At 40.6% G+C, this 19,639-nt stretch overlaps 1 protein-coding gene across 2 annotated transcripts in view; it reads right to left on the reverse strand.

Moving 5' to 3' along the window:
* Positions 1–13,461, reverse strand: part of MSRA (methionine sulfoxide reductase A) — a 432,069-nt gene extending 418,608 nt beyond the window's left edge. For both annotated transcript variants that reach the window (XM_080796478.1, XM_080796477.1), the window contains exon 1: positions 11,643–13,461. In XM_080796478.1, the coding sequence (XP_080652604.1) occupies positions 11,643–11,778 (136 nt within the window). In that variant the 5' untranslated portion in view covers positions 11,779–13,461. The remainder of the gene's footprint in view (positions 1–11,642) is intronic.
* Between the last annotated feature and the right edge of the window lie 6,178 nt (positions 13,462–19,639).

The following is a 19,639-nucleotide window of genomic DNA, read 5'->3' on the forward strand; positions in this document are numbered from 1 at the left end:
CTAATCTAACTTCCTTGTTGCCATTCCCTTCACCTATAAAAGTCCTTCATTTTTGTACAAGCTTCTTGGAGCTCCTTTCTGTCTGTTAGATTGGATACTGCCCAATTCAAGTCAGCTTTGGCTCAAAGAAACTCAAAAAATGTAACGTACCTCATTTACCTTTTAACAGGATCCTGAACCAAAGTCATCAAGTATCTATGTCACCAAAAAGGAAGAGCACTTTGGTGGGACATCCAGGAGAAAGACACCAGAAAACCAAGCAGCAGCTTAGCCACTGTAACCAAGGCCCGAGGCCCATGCCAGCAGGGCACCATACCCAGACTAAGAGTTCAGGAAGCACCACGGAGAAGAACAGCAATCCCTGAGCTCCAAAGAGACTAAAGGAATTCAACTTTCACCTCCCTGAGAAGACACAGTAGAATGAAAGTGCAAAACGAGGCCCCAGAGCTATCCCTCCACACCAAACTCTTAAGAGCAAAGTTGAAACCACCCCCACAAGGTGGTATGGAAGGGGAAGAACTGAGCTGAGCCTTGAAAGATCCAAGAAGATTTAGATGGGCTGTGAGGAAGAAAGCAAATGTCCTAGAAGGAAGGAACAAAGAGCAGAGTCGGGGAGGGGGGTGGCGTACAGAGATCAGGAACACCCAGGTTAGCAGCAAGGTAGAGGAAGTTCCTAACTCCAGGATGAAGAGTGTCATCATGTTAGCTAGGGTGCAACAGAAGTTACTCAAATCAAACGGCTGCAAGCTATCAGTAGAAGGGAGGAGAGGAGAAGGACAAAAGCAGGGAAGGAACGTGTTCTGTTTTTGAAAACTGGCAGTTCCTACCAAGGAGATGAGCTAGGTAGGTAGGTGTCTGCCTGATAGCCCCATGCATGAGCCAGCTGGAGTGGGCTGGGAGCTGAGGACTTGTGCAGAAGCCCCCACACTATCCTGAGTTACCTTTAGCTCATTATAATACTAGATCTTCTCCTATGAGTGGAGCTTCCTGCCATTTTTTGAGCAATGTGTGCACTAGCATGTTGACATGCTAGGCATGAGCAACTGAACCAAAGGCCTAAGAACAGAAGTATAAGTTCCTTAATGTATATGCAAGCTCCCTGCTCCCACCCTCAAAACATTGAATAAAAGCTTCCTGGTCTAACCCCATGGGGAGGCAGTGCTTTGAGAGCTATCTCCTTGTCTCCTTACTTATAGTGAATAATAAAAAGTTCTTTGCGTTCAACACTTCCTTGGGTTGTGTTCAATTTGATGCACCCGAGTTCACGCCGATTTGATGCACAATCACGCCGAGCACTACAGTCACCATTATTTCCCAAGCAGTGATAGTACAAAATTTAAGGTTTAAACAGATGTCTGACAGTGGTGGTCACAGCAGACTGAGGAGAATGAAGGCAGAGACCAAGCGAAGTGTGATGGTTATTTTATGTGTCAGCTTGACTGAGCTAAGGGATGCCCAGATGGCTGGTAAAACCTTATTTCAGGGTGTGCCTGTGAAGATACTTCTGGATGAGATTAGCATTGGAATGGGTACACTGGGTAAAAAAGATGATGCCCATCAGTTTGGGGAGGCCTCATCCAATCTGATCAGATTAGAACAAAAAGGTAGAAAAAGGGTGAATGTGCTCTCTCTGCCTGACCTGGGGCTTCCATCTTTTAATGCCCTCAGACCTTAAGACTTGGGACTAGGACTTACACCATTGGCTCTCCAGTTCTCAGACCTTCAGATCTAGACTGGAACCACATCACCAGCTATCCTGGGCCTCCAGCTTAGAGGGCAGATCCTGGACTTCTCAGCTTCCATTACCATGTGAGCCAATACCTCATAACGAATTTCTATCTATATAGACATATAGACATATAGATATATAGATATCCCACTGCTTATGTTTCTCTGGAGAACCCTCACTAATAGAGAAGACAAGGAACAATCAAGACTTATTGGAAGAGGGACATATTAAATACAAAGCCAGGTTCAAAAACAAATACACCTAAGGTTTGGGGGACTTGAGGGTGTAACAGTGCCACTGACGGAAATGGAGAAATTAAAATATGTATCCAATGTTTTGAAGGCAAAATGGTAAGTCTGATTTTAGAAGTTTAGAACTATTCTAAACTTCTAAACTTCACATCCTAGAAGTTTATGGGAAAATGGAAATGGAAAAGCAGAACCCTTGCAAGATGAGATCTAGATGTCAGGAGCCATCCGCAGGCCAGAGCGGTTGGAAAGAAGCTAGCCATGAAAAGAGGGTAGAAAGAGTAAAGCAGCAGGAAAATGAGGGAAGTGAAGGGGGCGATGCCAGCAAATGCCAATTCTGCTTATTCAAAGATAAGACCTTTGTCAGATATCACCAACCTCTTACTGACTCTTAGCTGAGATGCAAGTTTAAAAAAAGGAGCCACTAAATCATGACAAACCCAGGCCCAGCAGAAGTCTGCTGTAACACAATCTCTGGGAAGCCTGGTAGAAACTCAGTTCTGTGAAGCCAAGCCTAGACTGGTGCTCTGAACTCAGGAAAGAGAAACAGCAAGTAAGAAAACTGCCATCGTGTAACAGGATAGATGGGACACTCAAGTATGGCCAACTCCTAAACACATACATTTCCATTTGGCTGCAGAAATTCTGTCCAGCTAATAAAGTTTTCTGGTATGGGAGGAAAATCCATTAACATTTTGGAAACCAGCAAACATTGACAATCCCAAGGCCCCAAATCCCTACCCTTCCAGTCTTCTTCAGTACGCTGTTCTCTCCATTTTGCATTCAGACATTAGTTAACTACCTACTATGTGCCATTATACATAATATGTGTATGCCTATTACATATGCTACTGCTCATGGGGGTCCACCTCTCAGAGCTCACAACCTAATATGTTATAGTCATTCCGCAAGTATTTACTGTCCGCCTGCTGTGTTTCGGGCACAACAAATAAGCCAACTCCTGCCCTTAAGTAGTTTGCAGTCCAGAGCTACATTTTCACAAAACATTAGATGCCTTATGCTCTCAGATAAACTGGGAATTTATGATGGAAGACAGATGAAAGAACAGGACACAGAGGATCCACAACTTTCACTCAGCATGCATTGACACCCTTAATCCATCTTTTGCAGAATTCAGCCTCTCATACTTCAGCAGAGTTTGAAGATTTTTGCTGGTGCAAGATGACAGGACCAGCCACCTGCTGTGGCATAAGAAGGCATCTGATCATCTACCAAGGCAGCAGGGGTGATGGTTGGCAAGACACTGGGGTCTATGAAGGGGCAGACCAAGCCCAGCAAAGAGGCTCCTCTCTGGTTCTTGCTAAGGGTATGGAGCCCACTGGCTCTCTTGGGGCCCATGTCACAGCCTAATGTCTCCTCATTCAAACAGCTTCCCATTTCTCACCTCAGCTGTCCTCACTCTCCTCCCTCCCCCAGCTGAAGTAGGGACTCACTGCCACCCCTGATCCTGAAAGAAGCAGGCCAGGGTCCCGCATGGACTGTGCTGAGCAGAACGCCTCTTTCCCAACCACTGCTGCAGATTTCTAGCAAGTCCCTGCTTAGAGATTTAAAGATGAGGACATCCTCATCATTCATCCTGGCCAACAGAAAAGTTTACTACCGGTGACAAAAGTAATTGAGAAGAAAGTCTGAAATCAGCCCAAATCTATTACTACTAGTGAAAAACCAATTTTGAATATATACCCCAGGGACAAAAGATCAGCTATGTTAGCTTCTCTGTATCACAATGGCTAGAAAAGGTCAAACAAAAAGACCACCTTCAAAGAGGCATTAGCCATACTTTCCCCAATATCCACAAACCATAAATGAGTGCCTGATGTAGGCAGTGTCCTCCATGAAATACTATAGACTAAAAGATAAAACAGTAACAACCATAGCCAGCCCCTCCCTTCAAGGAGTAAAGGATGGCTCCTCCCTCTGGACAGCCACATTTCAAGGGAGCTCCCCTTCATATGAGGAGATAAGACAGATTTAACAACCTGGGTAGCAGCACGACATCTAAGTAACAATGCAACATCCAAGAGGAGGGTTCATGAAACTGTACATCATTACTTGTCCAGAAGAAAAGAAAGGGATTGGGGCCCATGGGTGGTTCAGTTGGTTAAGCATCTGCCTTCGACTCAGGTCACGATCCCAGGATCCTGGAATCAAGCCCTGCATCATGCTCAGTGGGGAGCCTGCTTCCCCCTCTCCTCCTGCTTGTGTTCTCTGTGTCAAATAAATAAAATCTTTAAAGAAGAAAGAAAAAAAGAAAGAAAGAGAGGAAGGAAGGAAGGGGAGGGGAAGGAGAGAAGGAAGGAAGGAAGGCAGGAAGGGAGGGAAGAAGGGAGGGAGGGAGGAAGGAAAAGGAAGGAAGAAAGAGAAAGAAAGAAAAGGGAAGAGAAGAGGATCAGTTAGGTTGGAGAGAAAAGGGATGCATTTATAGGAGAAACAGAATCCAGTCAGGGCAAGTTTTGAGGATGAGGTATGATAAGAATATATGAAAGGGGCGCCTGGGTGGTTCAGTGGGTTAAAGCCTCTGCCTTCAGCTTACATCATGGTCTCAGGGTCCTGGGATCGAGCCCGCATCAGGCTCTCTGCTCAGCAGGGAGCCTGCTTCCCCCCACTCTCTCTGCCTGCCTCTCTGCCTACTTGTGATCTCTCTCTCTCTCTGTCAAGTAAATAAATAAAATCTTTTTTTTAAGAATATATGGAAAATAGTATTTTACCTAAGCAGACATTTAACAGACCTTTAATGAATGACTAAATGAAAACACTGGCATGTGGAACCCACTTGGGTAGAATCACATGAGCAGCTCCAGACGCAAAACACTGAAACACATGTTAGTCAGAGGGTGGGATTCTATAGGGGCACAGCAGGAAGAAAGGCTGAGAAGGTAAGGATCAGATCATGGGAGGTATGGAATACCCTTATCCTAGGGACTTCAGGGAAACACTGAGGGTTCTGAAACAGAGGATAAAATAAAGAGCTTGAAACGAGATGCAAAGAGGAGAAATAATAGTTCTGTGTCCTCCAATTTAGAAATTAATCACACATTGGGGAAAATTTTTCTAAAAGGAAAATTGTTTTCTATCATTTTCTTTTCAAAGTCTATGTACATCACTCAAAATAAAAGAAACACACATAATGCCTTCTACATAATAGTGGAAGGAATTTGTCCCCAAAGATCTTTTCTTTGTATAAATGATGCCACCACAATTGATGCTTCAATAAAAATGAATATTTATGAAATGTAAAATGACTTGGATTAACTTATTCCAATTTCACCCTCTAAATTTAGATTTTTTAAATCACGCCAAAATGTAGATTTTGATTACAAAAGCAAGTTGGGGAAGAAAAAAAGACTTACTTGACAAGAAAAAGAGAGCAAAATTTAAAAAAGAATAAGAACTTGAAATAGGGATGACAAAAGATGATAGAAAGGTGGTCAATTAAACTAAAAACCACAGAAAGAGATCATCCTCATAGCAGAGTTATTTAACTCAATAATGCAGTCATGTTACAAGAATCACGTTACAAGAAAGCATGAAGGAAAGTCTCCCACTTGTGTGTCCCATCCACCTTCGGCAACCCACACAGCCCTCTCCCCAGCTATTAGCTTCTTAGCTAACCTTTCAAAGTTTCTTTGTGCATACATCTTATTATTTTCCTCCCTGTTCACACAAAAATTAGCATACCATATTAACACAGTTCCGACCCTGCTTTTTTCACGTAACACTATATCTTGGCAATCTCTCCATACCCATTCATATAGGTTTTCCACGTTCTTTTTTACAGCTGCATATTCCATTGTGAGGACGAACCACGATTTATTTAACTAGCCCCTATTGATGGGTATTTGGGTCGTTTCCAATCTTCAGTTACTGCAAACAAAGCTGCAGTGAATAACCTGGGATAGTCATCATTTGGCATGCGTGCAAGTGTATCTGTAGGATAAATTCCCAGAATTGAATTCCTGGGTCAAAAGGTATATGCATTTAAATTTTTTATAGATATTGCCAAATTGCCTTCCGTAAGAGTGGAGCCAATTTACACTCTTGCCAGCAATGTACAAGAGTGCCTTTTTCCTTAAGGATTTACCAACAGAATGTACCATCAAAGTTCTGGATTTTTGCCAATCTGAAAAATGAAAAATGGTGTTTGCGTCCTCCTCATTATGAGTGAAGTTGAGCACCCCTTTATATGTTTAAGAGCCATTGTACTTGCTTTTCTGTAAACTAACTGTTCATAACCTTGCCTATTTTTCTAACGGATGTTGGTGTTTTCTTATTAATTTCTAGGAGCTTCTTGTGTATTAGGCAGAATAGTCCTTCACTTATAAGTTGCAAATATTTACCCCAGTCTGCCTTTTGATTTTGTTTATGAAAATTTTTGCCATGAGAAGATTTTTACTCTGATGTAATCTAATTTATCAGTTTTTTAAAGTCTTCTGATTTTCAAGTCATAGATTATAAAGGAAATCTCCCTTTCTCACACTTGAGTTGGTTCATTTTCACATGTAACTAAATGAAAAAAACAGTAGAGCATAGTAGTTAAAATCACAAACTCTAGAGCCAAACAGCCCACATTCATATCCCAGCTCCATGACTTATTAGCTATTGACCTTGGATAAGTCACCAAACCCATAAGGGCTTCAGTTTCCACATCAACAAGTGGCGTTAATAATAATTACTAACCCAGGGGGTTACTATGAGGATTAAATGTCTCAGTAAATGTAAAGGAGTTACTATAGTGCCTGATACACAGTACACACCAAATTAGCATTAGCTATTATCATCAAATATCTGTTTGGGAACTTATTCTGGTTTGCGATGTAAAGTACAGATCCAACTTTTTTTTTTTTTTTTCCTTATGGCTACCCAGTTTTCCCATAGCTATTTATTATTGAATGGTCCAGCTTTCCCCCACTGATTTGAGATATCTCCTTTATGATATACTACATTTCCATACATATTTAAGAATTTCTGATCTTTCTATTCTACCCCATGGACCTATTCGTGGACCAGTATCACACTGATTAAGATATGAAGCTTCACTTTCACTGTGTGGTAGGGCCAGCTGCCCCTCTTTGCTCTTCTTTGACATCACCATAACTCTTCCGTTTACTTCCCATATGATTTTTTAAATTAGTGTGCCTGGTTCTAGAATAAAATAAAAAAATATTAGTACTTTTATTAAAACCATGTTACCTTGATAAATTAACTTACAGGGAGAACTGATACAAGTTTTCTGTTCACTCCTCCTACCCAAGAACTTGGTATGTCTTCACCATTTGTGCAAGTCTTCTTTTGTGTCTTTCAGTAGCATTTGGAAGTTTTCTTCACATAGGTCTTGCATATTTCTTGCCAAGTTAATACATAAATTTTAACTTTTTTCATTGCTGTTATAAATGGGGTGTGTTCTTTCATTATATTTTCTAACAAGTTGTTTGCATAGAGTAAAGCTACTGGTTGTTGTCTAGTAAGTTGATACCTTACTATTAATTCTCTTGGATTCTCCAGGTATATAATGCCCTGATCTACAAACTAGTGGCAGTTTTACATTCTCTTTTCCAATTTGTACATCTCTAATTGCCTTCTCCTATCTGACTACATTAGCTACCACTTACAAAACAATGTCAAGTAACAACCAATCACCCAGAGTAGGCCTAGTCATGCTTTGATCCACTTTGAGCAGCCTTGGAAAAGCTTCACATAAAAGAAGTTTGAAGGTGTGAATCTTCTTGAATCTTAGTAAAAATCTACTAAGACACAAGTTATAAAAAGATGAAAATTTTCTCAACACCAAAAAATAATAATCCAATTTTAAACGGGCACAAGACAGGAACAACATTTCTCCAAGAAGACATACAGATTGCCAAGAGACACATGAAAAGATGCTCAACATCCCTCATCATCAGGAAGTGCAAATCAAAACCACAATGAGATACCACCTCATACTTGTCGGAATGGCTAAACACAAAAACAACACAACAAGTGTTGGTGAAGATGTGGAGAAAAAGGAACCCTCATGTACTGTTGGTGGGAATGCAAAGTGGTGCAGCCTCTGTGGAAAACAGTATGGAGATTCCTCAAAATATTAGAAATAGGGACTCCTGGGTGGCTTACTTGGTTAAGCATCTGACTCTTGATATTGGCACAGGTCATGATCTCAGGGTTGTGAGTAGCAGAAGTGGCCTGTGAAATTGTCTGAACATGATGCTTTGAGAGGAGGCAACTCTTTGATGACTTCATTTCTTCTAGAAAAATCATTCTGTTATTTCCAAAATAGAATGGAATCTTTCTTGTATCAATCTGGGTCAATTATATTTGCCTAAAAATTATCTATTCCATCCAAATTTTCAAATTTATTTTCAAAGAGTTAAATAGTCTCTTATGATTCTTTAAGTTTTCTACTTCTATTACTCCCCCTTCTCAGTTCTTATTTTGTGTATTTGTATTTTATTCCTTTTTTATTAGATAGCTACAGTGTATAAATTTCATTATTACACCTCAATTATTTTTCAAGAAGCCACTTTTGGGATTATTCATATTGTTCTATTGTTTTTCTATTTATATTTAAAGTTCTTAAAAGAGTACACCAGGAGCAGGTGTTCTACATCTCTTCCTCTCTCCAGGAAAAAAAAAAAAAAAAAAAACACAAGTAATAGAGTGAACACTACCTAACACTATAAGCCCAGGAAATCAGAGATTAAATATGAGCTGTCAATGTTATCTTGAACGATATCGCCAAATCCCAAACACCTGATCAAAAAAGCAGATTTGCAATATTTCCAAAATGCAAGAAAATAAAAAAAAAATTTTTAAGGTGCCACTCAAAACAAAAACTGGGCTTTTACAGTAATTAATTCACTGGAAATAAGATTAGTTCTAACTATAATAAACTTACATTTCAACAACATAGTTTTCATTATAAGCCTTCCACCTCCTGTCTATCTCTAGCAATTAATTGCCCACCAATTCAGTTCAACAAGCATGAATTCCACTCTTCCCTCAGTCCCAAAGTTCTCTGAGTATTGGTTTATAGACAGGCACTGAAACAGAGAGAAACCACCTCCACATACAAGAACAGGCAAACTGCATGTATGTCCTGCCAGCCAGCCGGTGCTGTCCAGGACTGCCCATGAACCTGAACACAGTGTGCTTCAAAGGAGCCAGTCCAGTCCAAGTTTAGTTGTGACCAATCACCCAGAACAGGACTATTCATCTTTTCATCCACTACAGGGAGCCTGGGAGAAATTAAACATTACAGAAATTTGAAGGATTGAATCTTACCCTCTCACAAAGTTGAAATCTACTATTAGGCCACAGTTTATAAAAGGGCGTAAGTTTCCTTAGGAGTACCAAAAAAAAAAGGTAGGATTAAAGCTACCATGATAACTCCTCACACCAAAAGTATTGGTAATAGAGCACAAAGAGCCTAGTACTGGGCTGAAGCAAAGACACTAAACAGGGCTTATCTTCTAAGATCAAAGGTGATGATTCTGTCACAGAACTTTTGAAAGTCAGGGTATGATTAACAACAGGCAGAGATAATGAGGAGAAGTGAAGGGCTGCTAAACAGATTGGAGGTTGGGACAGAGAGGAATTTGACTTTCAAAACAATAATATTAAGTCCATAAGCTTCAAGCTTACAGCCACCAAAACCTACCAAGGAGGTAAAAATCCCCATTCCTGGGGCCAGTCAGAACCTTCACCAACCTGCCAGGGGAAGAGTTGTACCAGGAGTGGGGATTGGAAAGGCCACAATCTAAAACTGAAATATTTGGGGAGGAAAAGAGTTACAACAGCTGAGCAATAAGGACATATGCATTGCATATGCATATGCATTGTAGGCTTGGCCCTCCACCAAAAAAAAATCAGTTCACTGGTCCAGATACAGAGATGTATGCATGGCTATATAAAAAGATCCTGGAAGAGAACCAAACCCCGAGGTTTTCCATTAGAGTTACCAGGTGGATGTGACAAATAAAGCATTGGTTCATTTCTGCCATGTTGGTTAATCTTTTACCAAAAATGTCATTTATCTATCAGGTAAGTGACTGGGAAGACTTTGATTGAGATTAAGCAGAACTAAATTTTGGTCAAAGTTGATCTTGAACCAGTTTGCAAATCTGATCAAGATTTTTGTGTCCAAAAAAAAAAAAAAAGATTTTTGTGTTCATTTGTTGTTTTTTAGATGTCTGGGAGGGCATATCAAAGAGACTGTCGTGTGTAAAGAAGTTTAGTACAAGCTGGGGGTGTTCGGCATCGAAAAAGCACTGCCTGTAAGTATCCGTTTATGAATACTGGTTTGTAAAAGAGAATTTATTTTTAAGTTTAAAACTCATTCTCTGAATTTGAGTGAAAAATAAACTTTTAGGGCTGCCCTGAGTTGGAGTTGAAGTGGAAGGGGGACATAGGACGCAAAACTGCTAATGTAGATGGAGGAACAATTTACAGAGTCCGTTTCCAAACTGCCCCACGTCCAAAAAACCTCTTTTTCCAATCTCATACTGATAACCCAGTACTGTGTATGATATTTTCACCTCACTACGACCTCCTCCTATAACTCAATAATTCTTTAAGGGAAAGAAAAACAGAATTCCTAGGAATTTTTAAATGCAGGATTTATCTTGGCATTGAGCCATATGTAAAAGGCTAATCACCGTTTAATCCTCCAACAGCTCCAAAGCAATGGTTTACAAACTATGGAGTACATTAGAATCGCCCAGAGGATTTGTTTAAAACACTAATTGTAGGGACCACGCTTTGAGAAGCACTGCACCAAGATAATGGCAATGGTCCCTTGGTTGGTGGACCTGGGCTGTCTGTGAACTGCTACGGGTCTGCGACAGATACTGAGGCTTAAGCTTTATCCAAATGACTTTTAGAGTAGTTTAACATTACTGGGCACCCAAGCATGTGATGATTTTTCTGGCTTTTTTTTTTTTAACTGTATTTTCCAAAAGAGTTGGTATGAGATTAGAAAATCATTTTTAAGTTTGTAAAGCACAGCTCTAAAGCGGACACTTCCGACTACTGATACACACGGGCAGACCCGCGAGCACTGGGCCAGGGACACCTCCTGCCAATTGGGAGAAACCGGGAACTCGGGGAGGAGAGTGGAAGCCTGAGGATAATTCTTGCAACTGGTACAGTGGTCTGAGATACAATTCCAAAACTGCAGTTTTTATCGTTCCGCATCACTGCATTGCTTCCAGTGACAACACAACACGGCACCATCGCGGCAAGCGGCCAGGATCCCAGCCGTCCGTACCCCAGAGAAAGAAAAGGGAGGCACAGAAGCCGGCACTGAGGGCGCACACACCGGTGAAAAAGAGCGGAAATCGGGTCAGCGCTTTTCCTACCCAAAGTTTGGAGCCGCCGATGTATTTGCACTCTAGGTGACTTATATCAACATACTAGATCCCATCAAAGTGTTCCGTGCTGTTTTAGTGGGTAAGAAGCCAAACAAAGAAAAAGCTACGACCCACCCGCCCCGGTCGGAGCCTCTCCGCGCCTGCGCAGACCCCAGCCTAAGTAACCACCCGAGGCGGGTCCTCAGCTCTCTTCCGGGAGGGCGGAGGACGCGCAGCCGCCGGGCCATGACGCGCATGCGCCACGACGATACCCGTGCCTTCTGCGCGTGCCCGGGTCCTTACCCGCAACGGGGATCGGCTCCTTCCGGCCAGGCAAGGCCTCCTGCGGGCTGACGATCTTAGAGGCGGAGTCGCCCATTCTCGAGCCGGGAAAGAGGCTATGGAAGAGGTGGCTAGACCTCCTGGCGGCTGAGAGCATGGGCGGGCCGCTGGCCGACGGGCCGCCAAACGGAACGGCGCGGTCGAGAGCGGAGCCGCCGCTGCAGAGTGGGCTGCGGGACCGGCGTGCACTGGGCCGCGCTGCGGGCGGGGTCCGCTGAGGCCGCGTGCGCTGCGGGCTGTGGCCGCTGCCACCCGGGAACAGAGGTTACCCAAGGCTTGGGCCGGACCGGCAGTGACTGAGGGCGTGTTCTCGCCCCTGGGTGGGAGGGGAGACGGCGGGGGTGCCTGGTCCAAGGAGGCAACAGAGTGTATTTCTGGTTTGGCTTCGGTGCAAAGTGTCCAGGCAGAGAACAGGTATACTAACTGCGATACGAAGTACATGCAGCGGCAGAGGCCAGTAATAATAATGCCTAGCCTTTGATTTTAAAGTTCGTTCCCTCCTTAAAAACCTTAGCAGTTGTTCAGTGTGTCCAATAAGGTATAAGACAACCTAATCTGCAGGCAGCTAGAATGTGTATGTATTGACACGAGCCATTATAATGATAAATTATAAAAAAGATGAGTATCCAAAATAAAAACTAAGCACAACTTGCCAAAAGCTCAGAATACGGACGATAATTCAAAATAATGTTTTATGTGTATATACACACATACAAATACACTGCTAAACCCATTTTGCAGGGGGGAAAATAGAGAAACAAGGCACTAATACCACCATTAATTATATGAATTTAATGGTGCTGTTGGATCAGTCTTGTTTCTTTAATCGTGGGAGATAACATTTGTTCCTGTGACAAATTTTCAACCAGAAAAATAAGGTGGGTAGGGCCAGATGGGTGACTTGGGAGTTCCATATGTGAAATTTTGGTTTCACGCAAATGTTCTACTAGAATGGGCAGATAGTCTCGTGAGGGAAGGAATTTAAGATTAGCACCCACAGAAATGAAGAGTTTGACCGGACCTCCCCCATGAGTGAGTTACCCTTTTGTTTTAATGTGGTCTGGACTATAATAGAAGGACAGGAAGGTGGCTCTACTATATTGTATAATATGGTCAGACATGTAACATTAAGCGTAAAGTTTTTATTTAAGATTTTTATTTTTATTTTAGATTTCCTCTGGCAGTTTGCCTCGGTTTTTACTTTTGATTTATTTGTTTTTGCTATGAGATTATGCAGTATAGTTTCTACAGGCCTCTCCTAACAGCACCTCAAGGTGTCCCTTCTACGCTTGGTCACTGCTAAGTGCTTGAAAAAATTAGATCACTTTTCTACCAGAGGAAACGTGTGTGTGTGTGTGTGTGTGTATTTTAAATTATTGCCTTTTCATACATACTGATTTTCTCTGTTTTGTGGTTGATTATATGAAATTAAACATGTTAGAAATAACAGCAACTAAGAACTGAAGAGTTTTTCACATCATGAAGTACTTATGTAATATTAAATGAAAAAGTACAAAAGAACTGCAATATGTATATATGTACTCTGTAGTATATATAATACATGTATCTCCACTTGTACACCCACTGAAGAAAGAATGGTTGCAGTTTTGTTGTTCAGTGGTCTACTGACTCTCGCTTTCTTAAAATGTTCTGCATTGTTAACAGTGTTCTCAAGTGTTCCAATGCCTATAGTATTTATGTTACAGAAAATACTTGTAAAGGAAAAGGACCTTGATTTATTTCAAAGCTTTTTTTTTTTTAAATAAAGTGGTTTCTCATCTCATTTACCAGAATAGTTGCAAGAAAAGTTACAGTGAGGTTGGTTGGTCAGTTTGTTTAAGGAGAAAAAATATTCCTGCCTTCTGTAATGCCATTTTCACCACTAGGACGCCCTTTTCTTCAGACCCTTCTAATCCCTTGTGAGCTCCAAACAGTCTTTTTTTGTCTGTATTCCCAATTGGGCACACACTGCTTTGATTAGTAGTTTTGTGATTATGTACCAGTTTTTCAACAAATTCTAACAATGTGTATTGTTTAGGATACAGTGTAAGCATCCTCTTAGATATGAAAAAGACGCAAAATACAAAGTTTCTCTTTTACATACAATCTAAAAGTAGGTAGTTAAGTGCTGATAGGACCATGTCATTTCTTCCATAATATCTCATACTGAATTGGCTTACATTAAGTGTTCTGTGGTTAGTATTGGTTTAATTGGGCCAAAAGCCTGACTTAGATAAGCAAAAGTTTTTTTTCCCATTTGTTCAAGAATGGCTCCGCCTTAGCCCTTGGAGACAAGAATACTTACTCAATACTCTACTCCAAATCTAGGCCTGGGTTTTAGCTGGGTTACAGATAAGGTTGCTTTAACAGAGACCAAAAGATACTGTATATGAAACAAGATAGTTTAGATTTTTGTAATTGAAGCATAGTTGACACACAGTGTTAAAATAGTTTCAGATCTACCAAATTAGTTTCAGATTCAACAAATCTATAGTTAAGATCACCGGAAGTGTAGCTACCATCTGTCACCATACAACACCATTAAAAAACCATTGACCATATTCCCCATAGTATATATTTTATGCCTGTGACTTATTCATTCCATCCGTAGAGGTCTGTACCTCCCACTCCCCTATACCCATTTTACTCATCCCCCAGCTTCCTCCCCTCATAACCATCAGTGTGTTCTCTGTATTTATGGCACTGTGAAACAAGATCGTTTTGGTTTTTTCTCTCCCATACTGGTCCAGAGATCATTGGTCCAGGAATGGTAGGTCAGTGCTGCTATCCTTGTACATAACCTCCATTCCAGAACCTGCCATCACACCTGTATCTTAACCCAGCAAAAAGGCAGAAAGGAAAGGGATGTACATTTCAGTACTCCTGGGAGTGAGTCTCAGAGGTAGCACTACTCACTCATTCCATTGCCCTGATTAGAGACATAACCACATTTAACTAGAAGGTGGGAGATAAAGTTCTCTAGTTGGGTAACCATGGATCCAGCTGATACCCAGTGGTTCTAGTAATAAAGGAAGGTGAGAATGTACATCGTTGGAAAACTCTGTCACTGGCCACCCAGATATTTATATATGCCCATCTTCTAACAATGCACCCTATTCCAAAGGGAGGAAAGCCAAAGTTCCAAGTAGTTATTGCATCCAGCTCCTAAGTCTATGATCTGAGGATGATATACAGTCCTTTATGAGTCTAAATATAACTCCTCATGACCCAATGACCTACTAACTAAAAGACAAGGTATCTGCTCCCCTCTCCCACACCTTCCCCCACATACCTGGTGAGGTAGGAATATGAAAAATTATTTGCAAGAAGAATGATGGGGGAAAGAAGTAGTCATGGGTCCACAGCCTAGCAAAATGTTGCAAAAGGGAAACTTCAGGGGTGCCTGGGTGGCTCAGTTGGTTAAGTGGTTTCATTAGGCTCAGGTCATGATCCCAGGGTCCTGGGACTGAGCCGTGCATCAGGCTCTCCGCTGAGCAGAGAGCCTGCTTCTTCCTCTCCCTCTGCCTGCCGCTCTGCCTATTTGTGCTCTTTATTTCTCTGTTGAATAAAAAATTTTTAAAAGGGGGGGGGGACTTCAAGGATTGTCCAGGTGGTCAAGTAAATTCTTGGTTAGACCCCATTTCTGCTTTCCAGAAGGAATTCCTCTGCTGTTACATTTGAAGTTACTGGTTTTACTCTCTGAGATGTTCTTATCCATAGTTCTCCATGATTGCTTCTGAAGAGTATATTGACAGTTGCCCTCCTGGGAGCATACACGTCTTTTTGGGCCCAGTTTCTTACTGGTACAGTTTTGAGGGACTTCAGGGTCAAATGCACACAGGTTTTGGCAAGCTAGACTTACAGCTTTTTGTCAACTCCATTTGAAAAAATATTGAATATATTTCTGGTTTATTTGTTCCTTTTACAATTCCTTGTACAAATAACCACAACTAAAGATTTCAAGTAGTCATATTTCTTATGCCTAATTACTCTTCATTTTTATTTACTAGGCTCTGTTTGTCCCATCTATCCTGTATCTATTAACTTAATTACAGTGCCCTTGCAGCCAGCAAAAACAGCAGGTTTGGTTGGAAAGGCATTCCCCTTAATATGCTCTTCACTGCTTGCCTTCCATCATCTGGCAGAAAACACTTTGCTAATGGCCCTTGAGAAGGGCTTTGCATCACAGTTTTATCTTCTATTATTGGGAGTATAATAGCTTTTGGCTTTATCAAAACTAGAAGGCCCTAAATAACCCACCCTCAGTCAATTTGTATTGCAGACTGCAGGCAGAAAACTCCAATCTTAGCAGAGCTTTATTTCCTTCATCTCTTAAAATGACTAGCTTCTACCTGAGTTCATCTTTCTCAAGGGACTTTTCCTGAAGGAGGCAGGCAACAGCCAATATTCTCTCATTGGCCAGAGAATCACCCTTCTGATCATTTTCCCTATGGTTACAGATTCAAAGAGCATGTGGTTGAACTTCCAAGATATTGAGTTGACAATTTTATCAAATGTTTTATGGCAGCATAAAAAGGATCACCAGCTTTTCAGCCTGTAATATCTGTGTCCTTGTTGTCAGCTGTCTGCCATTACACCAATGCCATATAGTTTAGGTTAATGTGAAGTCTACAGAGAAGCTACTAGAACTAATATGTTGATTTAGCAACACTTTAGGATGCTAGAGCTATATACAAAAATTTATTGTGTTATTATGTTTGAGAGAAAAAATAGAAGTTGGAGTTTTTAAAACACCATTTAAAATAGCATCCAAAAAATATTAAGTATTAAGAGATATACCTGACTAAAAATGTATCAGACCTATACATCAAAAACCACAAAACACTGTTAGGAGAAATCTTTAAAGATCTAAATAAATACAGAGGTATACCATGTTCATGGATCAGAAGATTCAGCATCCAGACATTGTTAAGATGCCATTTCTCCCAAAATTGATGTATAGATTCAATGAAATCCCGAAGGAAAAAAAAAAAAAACTCAGCAGACATTTTTCTAGAAATTGGCAAGCTGATTCTAAAACTCAGGAGTTCAGCTCCAGGCCAAAATCCTTCATGTCATCTTTTAGGCCAAACCACAGGCAATTACAAAGGCTTTTCCCAACAGGTCTCATGAAGGAAAACTTCCCTCCTCACATTTGGTGCACAGGCAATGAATTACAGTCTCTTGGATGGAATCGCAGTCAAGAACTTAAGACTTCGGCTCCACCCCACAAGAGCCATGCTCATAACCAGATATGCATTTCTAGACCAGGCATCTCCATTTGGAAGCCTCTTTGAGTGTTTCTCCTCCACACACCAGACTTTTGTTCAGTGCTATTCAGCAGGGAGACAATTTCCCCCTCTTGTCCTGCATGTCATATGATTGACCCTTGCACCCAATGTTATTCCATGTGGAAAGATGGAACAGGAGCCAGCACTTTCCACTTGGGCCTCTTGCCTACACTATCACAGTTAGTGAATAAAGACTTGATTGTTGCTTTCAGTTCTGCTTGTTGTCCTAGTTGACCACCCCAACACCTGACAGTTTGACACAAAATACTATGAAAAAGAACAAAGCTAGAAGACATTCACTACCTGAGTTCAAGATTTCTACAGAACTACAACAGCCAAGAAAGTGTGATTCTGGCCATAGGAAACAAACAGAATAATAGAACAAAATAGAAATTCCCCAAATAAACCTACACATATATATTAGATTAATTTTCAATCAAGTTGCAAAGACTGTGACTTCTAAAATAGTGACTTCTAGATTTCTAAAAGAAAACATAGATGAAAATCTTTATGACCTTGGAGTAAACAAAACTTGGCTAGAACACAAAATGCATGAGCCATAAAATGAAGAAAACTGATCAATTATATTCTATCAAAATCAAGATATTTACAAATCACATTTCTGATAAAGGCCTTATATCCAGAATATATGACCCTCAAAATTCAATAATAAGAGACAAACAGCACATTTTAAATGAGCAAAATTGAGCAAAAATAGACACTGCACCAAGAAAGATATATGGATTGCAAACATGCACTTTAAAAAAAAAAAAAAAAACTATCCAACAACTTCAGTCATTATAGGGAAATGCAAATACAAACCACAGTAAGAAGCCAGTACACATTCACCAGAATGGCTATAATTTAAAAGACTGACCATACCAAGTGTCGATGATGTGGGGGAACTGGAACTCTAATACACTGCTCGTAATAACCCAAAATTATATAAACATTTTGGAAACATTTTATAAGTTTCTTAAGAAGTTAAGCACTCATCTGCCATATGACCCAATCATTTCATATGAAAATATGAGTCCATTTAAGTCTCTTTTTTTGTCCATTTAAGTCTTAAACTCAAAGGTTCATTGCAGTCTTACTGTAATAGGCAAAAACTGGAAACAACCCAAATGACTACCAACAGGTGAATGGGTAAACAAATTGTGGTATATCCTTACAATGTAATTCTACTCATCAGTAAAAGGGGATGAACTATTGATATCCTCAACAACACGGATGATTCCACTATACTGAGTGGAAGGAACCAAACTAAAAAAAAAAAAAAAAAAAAGAGTAAAAATTGTATGATTCCAATTATTTAAAATCCTAGAAAATGCACAGTAATCTGCAGTAACAGAAAGCAGATCTGTGGTTGCCTGGGAATGCAAGTAAGGGATGGGCAGTGACATAAAAAGATTTACAGGGAAATTTTGAGAGTCGTGGATATGTTCGTTAGCTTGATTGTCATGATGGTTTCACAATTGTATCCCTATTTCAAAGACTGTTAAACTATACACACTTCTAAAAAGTGTGTTTCTGCTATGTGGGTAGAGTGAATACATTAACGTTTAAGCCCAGATCCACCTACAAAACTGCCTCTTGCTCTTCAGAAAGCAGACCCAGAAGTGACAAGATGTAAGGCAGTCAGGCTTTGTTAAAGAGAGCATTGGAGATCAGGAGTGTGAACTGCTATTAAGAGTCCACTGGGGTGAATAGGAAACCATCATGAGTAATATGGAGCAATCTGAAGGCTCTTGAACTTTCCTACACAACTTTACACGTTCTGTTGATACCAACTGCAATCCCTGCCTCATTCTCTCTGGTTTTCTGACCTTATTCTTCACCACTCAATTCAAGACTCCTGTTCTCTGTGCAACCTTCCCTGGCTGCACAAGGAAACAGTGGTTATTCTTTCAGTCTGGGTTCTCCCATAAAACTCACTATTTAACATCACTCAGGTAGCACATAGCATGTACTGCCTTGTACTAATAATTATCTGAAAAGATATACAAGTTACTGTGAAGTTTTAAAACATACGTGAATTCTTTATTGTTTTCCCTTTAGAAAGTGAAGCCTAATTCCCCTCCCTTTACATTTTGTTTGGACTCAGTGTTTGCGTCAAATGGATAGAATACGGCAGAAGTGATGGTGTGTGTGATATCTGAGACTAAGTCATAAAAGGCAATGCAGCTTCCTTCTTGCTCTCTTTTAGATCACCCCCTGTAGGGGAAGCCAGCTGTCACATCATGAAGATCTTTAATCAGCCCTCTGAAGAAGTTCACATGGTGAGGAATTGAGTTCTCCTGCCAGCAGCCAGGTGAGTAAGCAATCTTGGAAGCAGATTCTTCAGCCCTGGTCAAGCTTTCAGATGACATCTTGTCTACAACCTCGTAAGAGACCCTGAGCCAGAACTACCCAGCAAACATGCCTCCAAATTACTGACCCACAGAGACCATGAGGTGAAAAAAAAATTTTTTTCAAACTATTTTTTAAAGTCAAGGTAAGATAAAGAGAGAATATTCTTAGAAACCAGGCTTATCAGAATTAAAGGGTTTTTCTTAACTGATTTTACATAATAAGAACCAAGTGTACAGGACTGGTCTTTAAATAAACCCCAGACTAGAAATGGTAAAGGACATGACTTAAGGGATAAGAGAGAATATCAAACAT

This window comes from Martes martes (assembly GCF_963455335.1).
Source record: "Martes martes genome assembly, chromosome: 2".
NCBI classification, from domain to species: Eukaryota; Metazoa; Chordata; class Mammalia; order Carnivora; family Mustelidae; genus Martes; species Martes martes.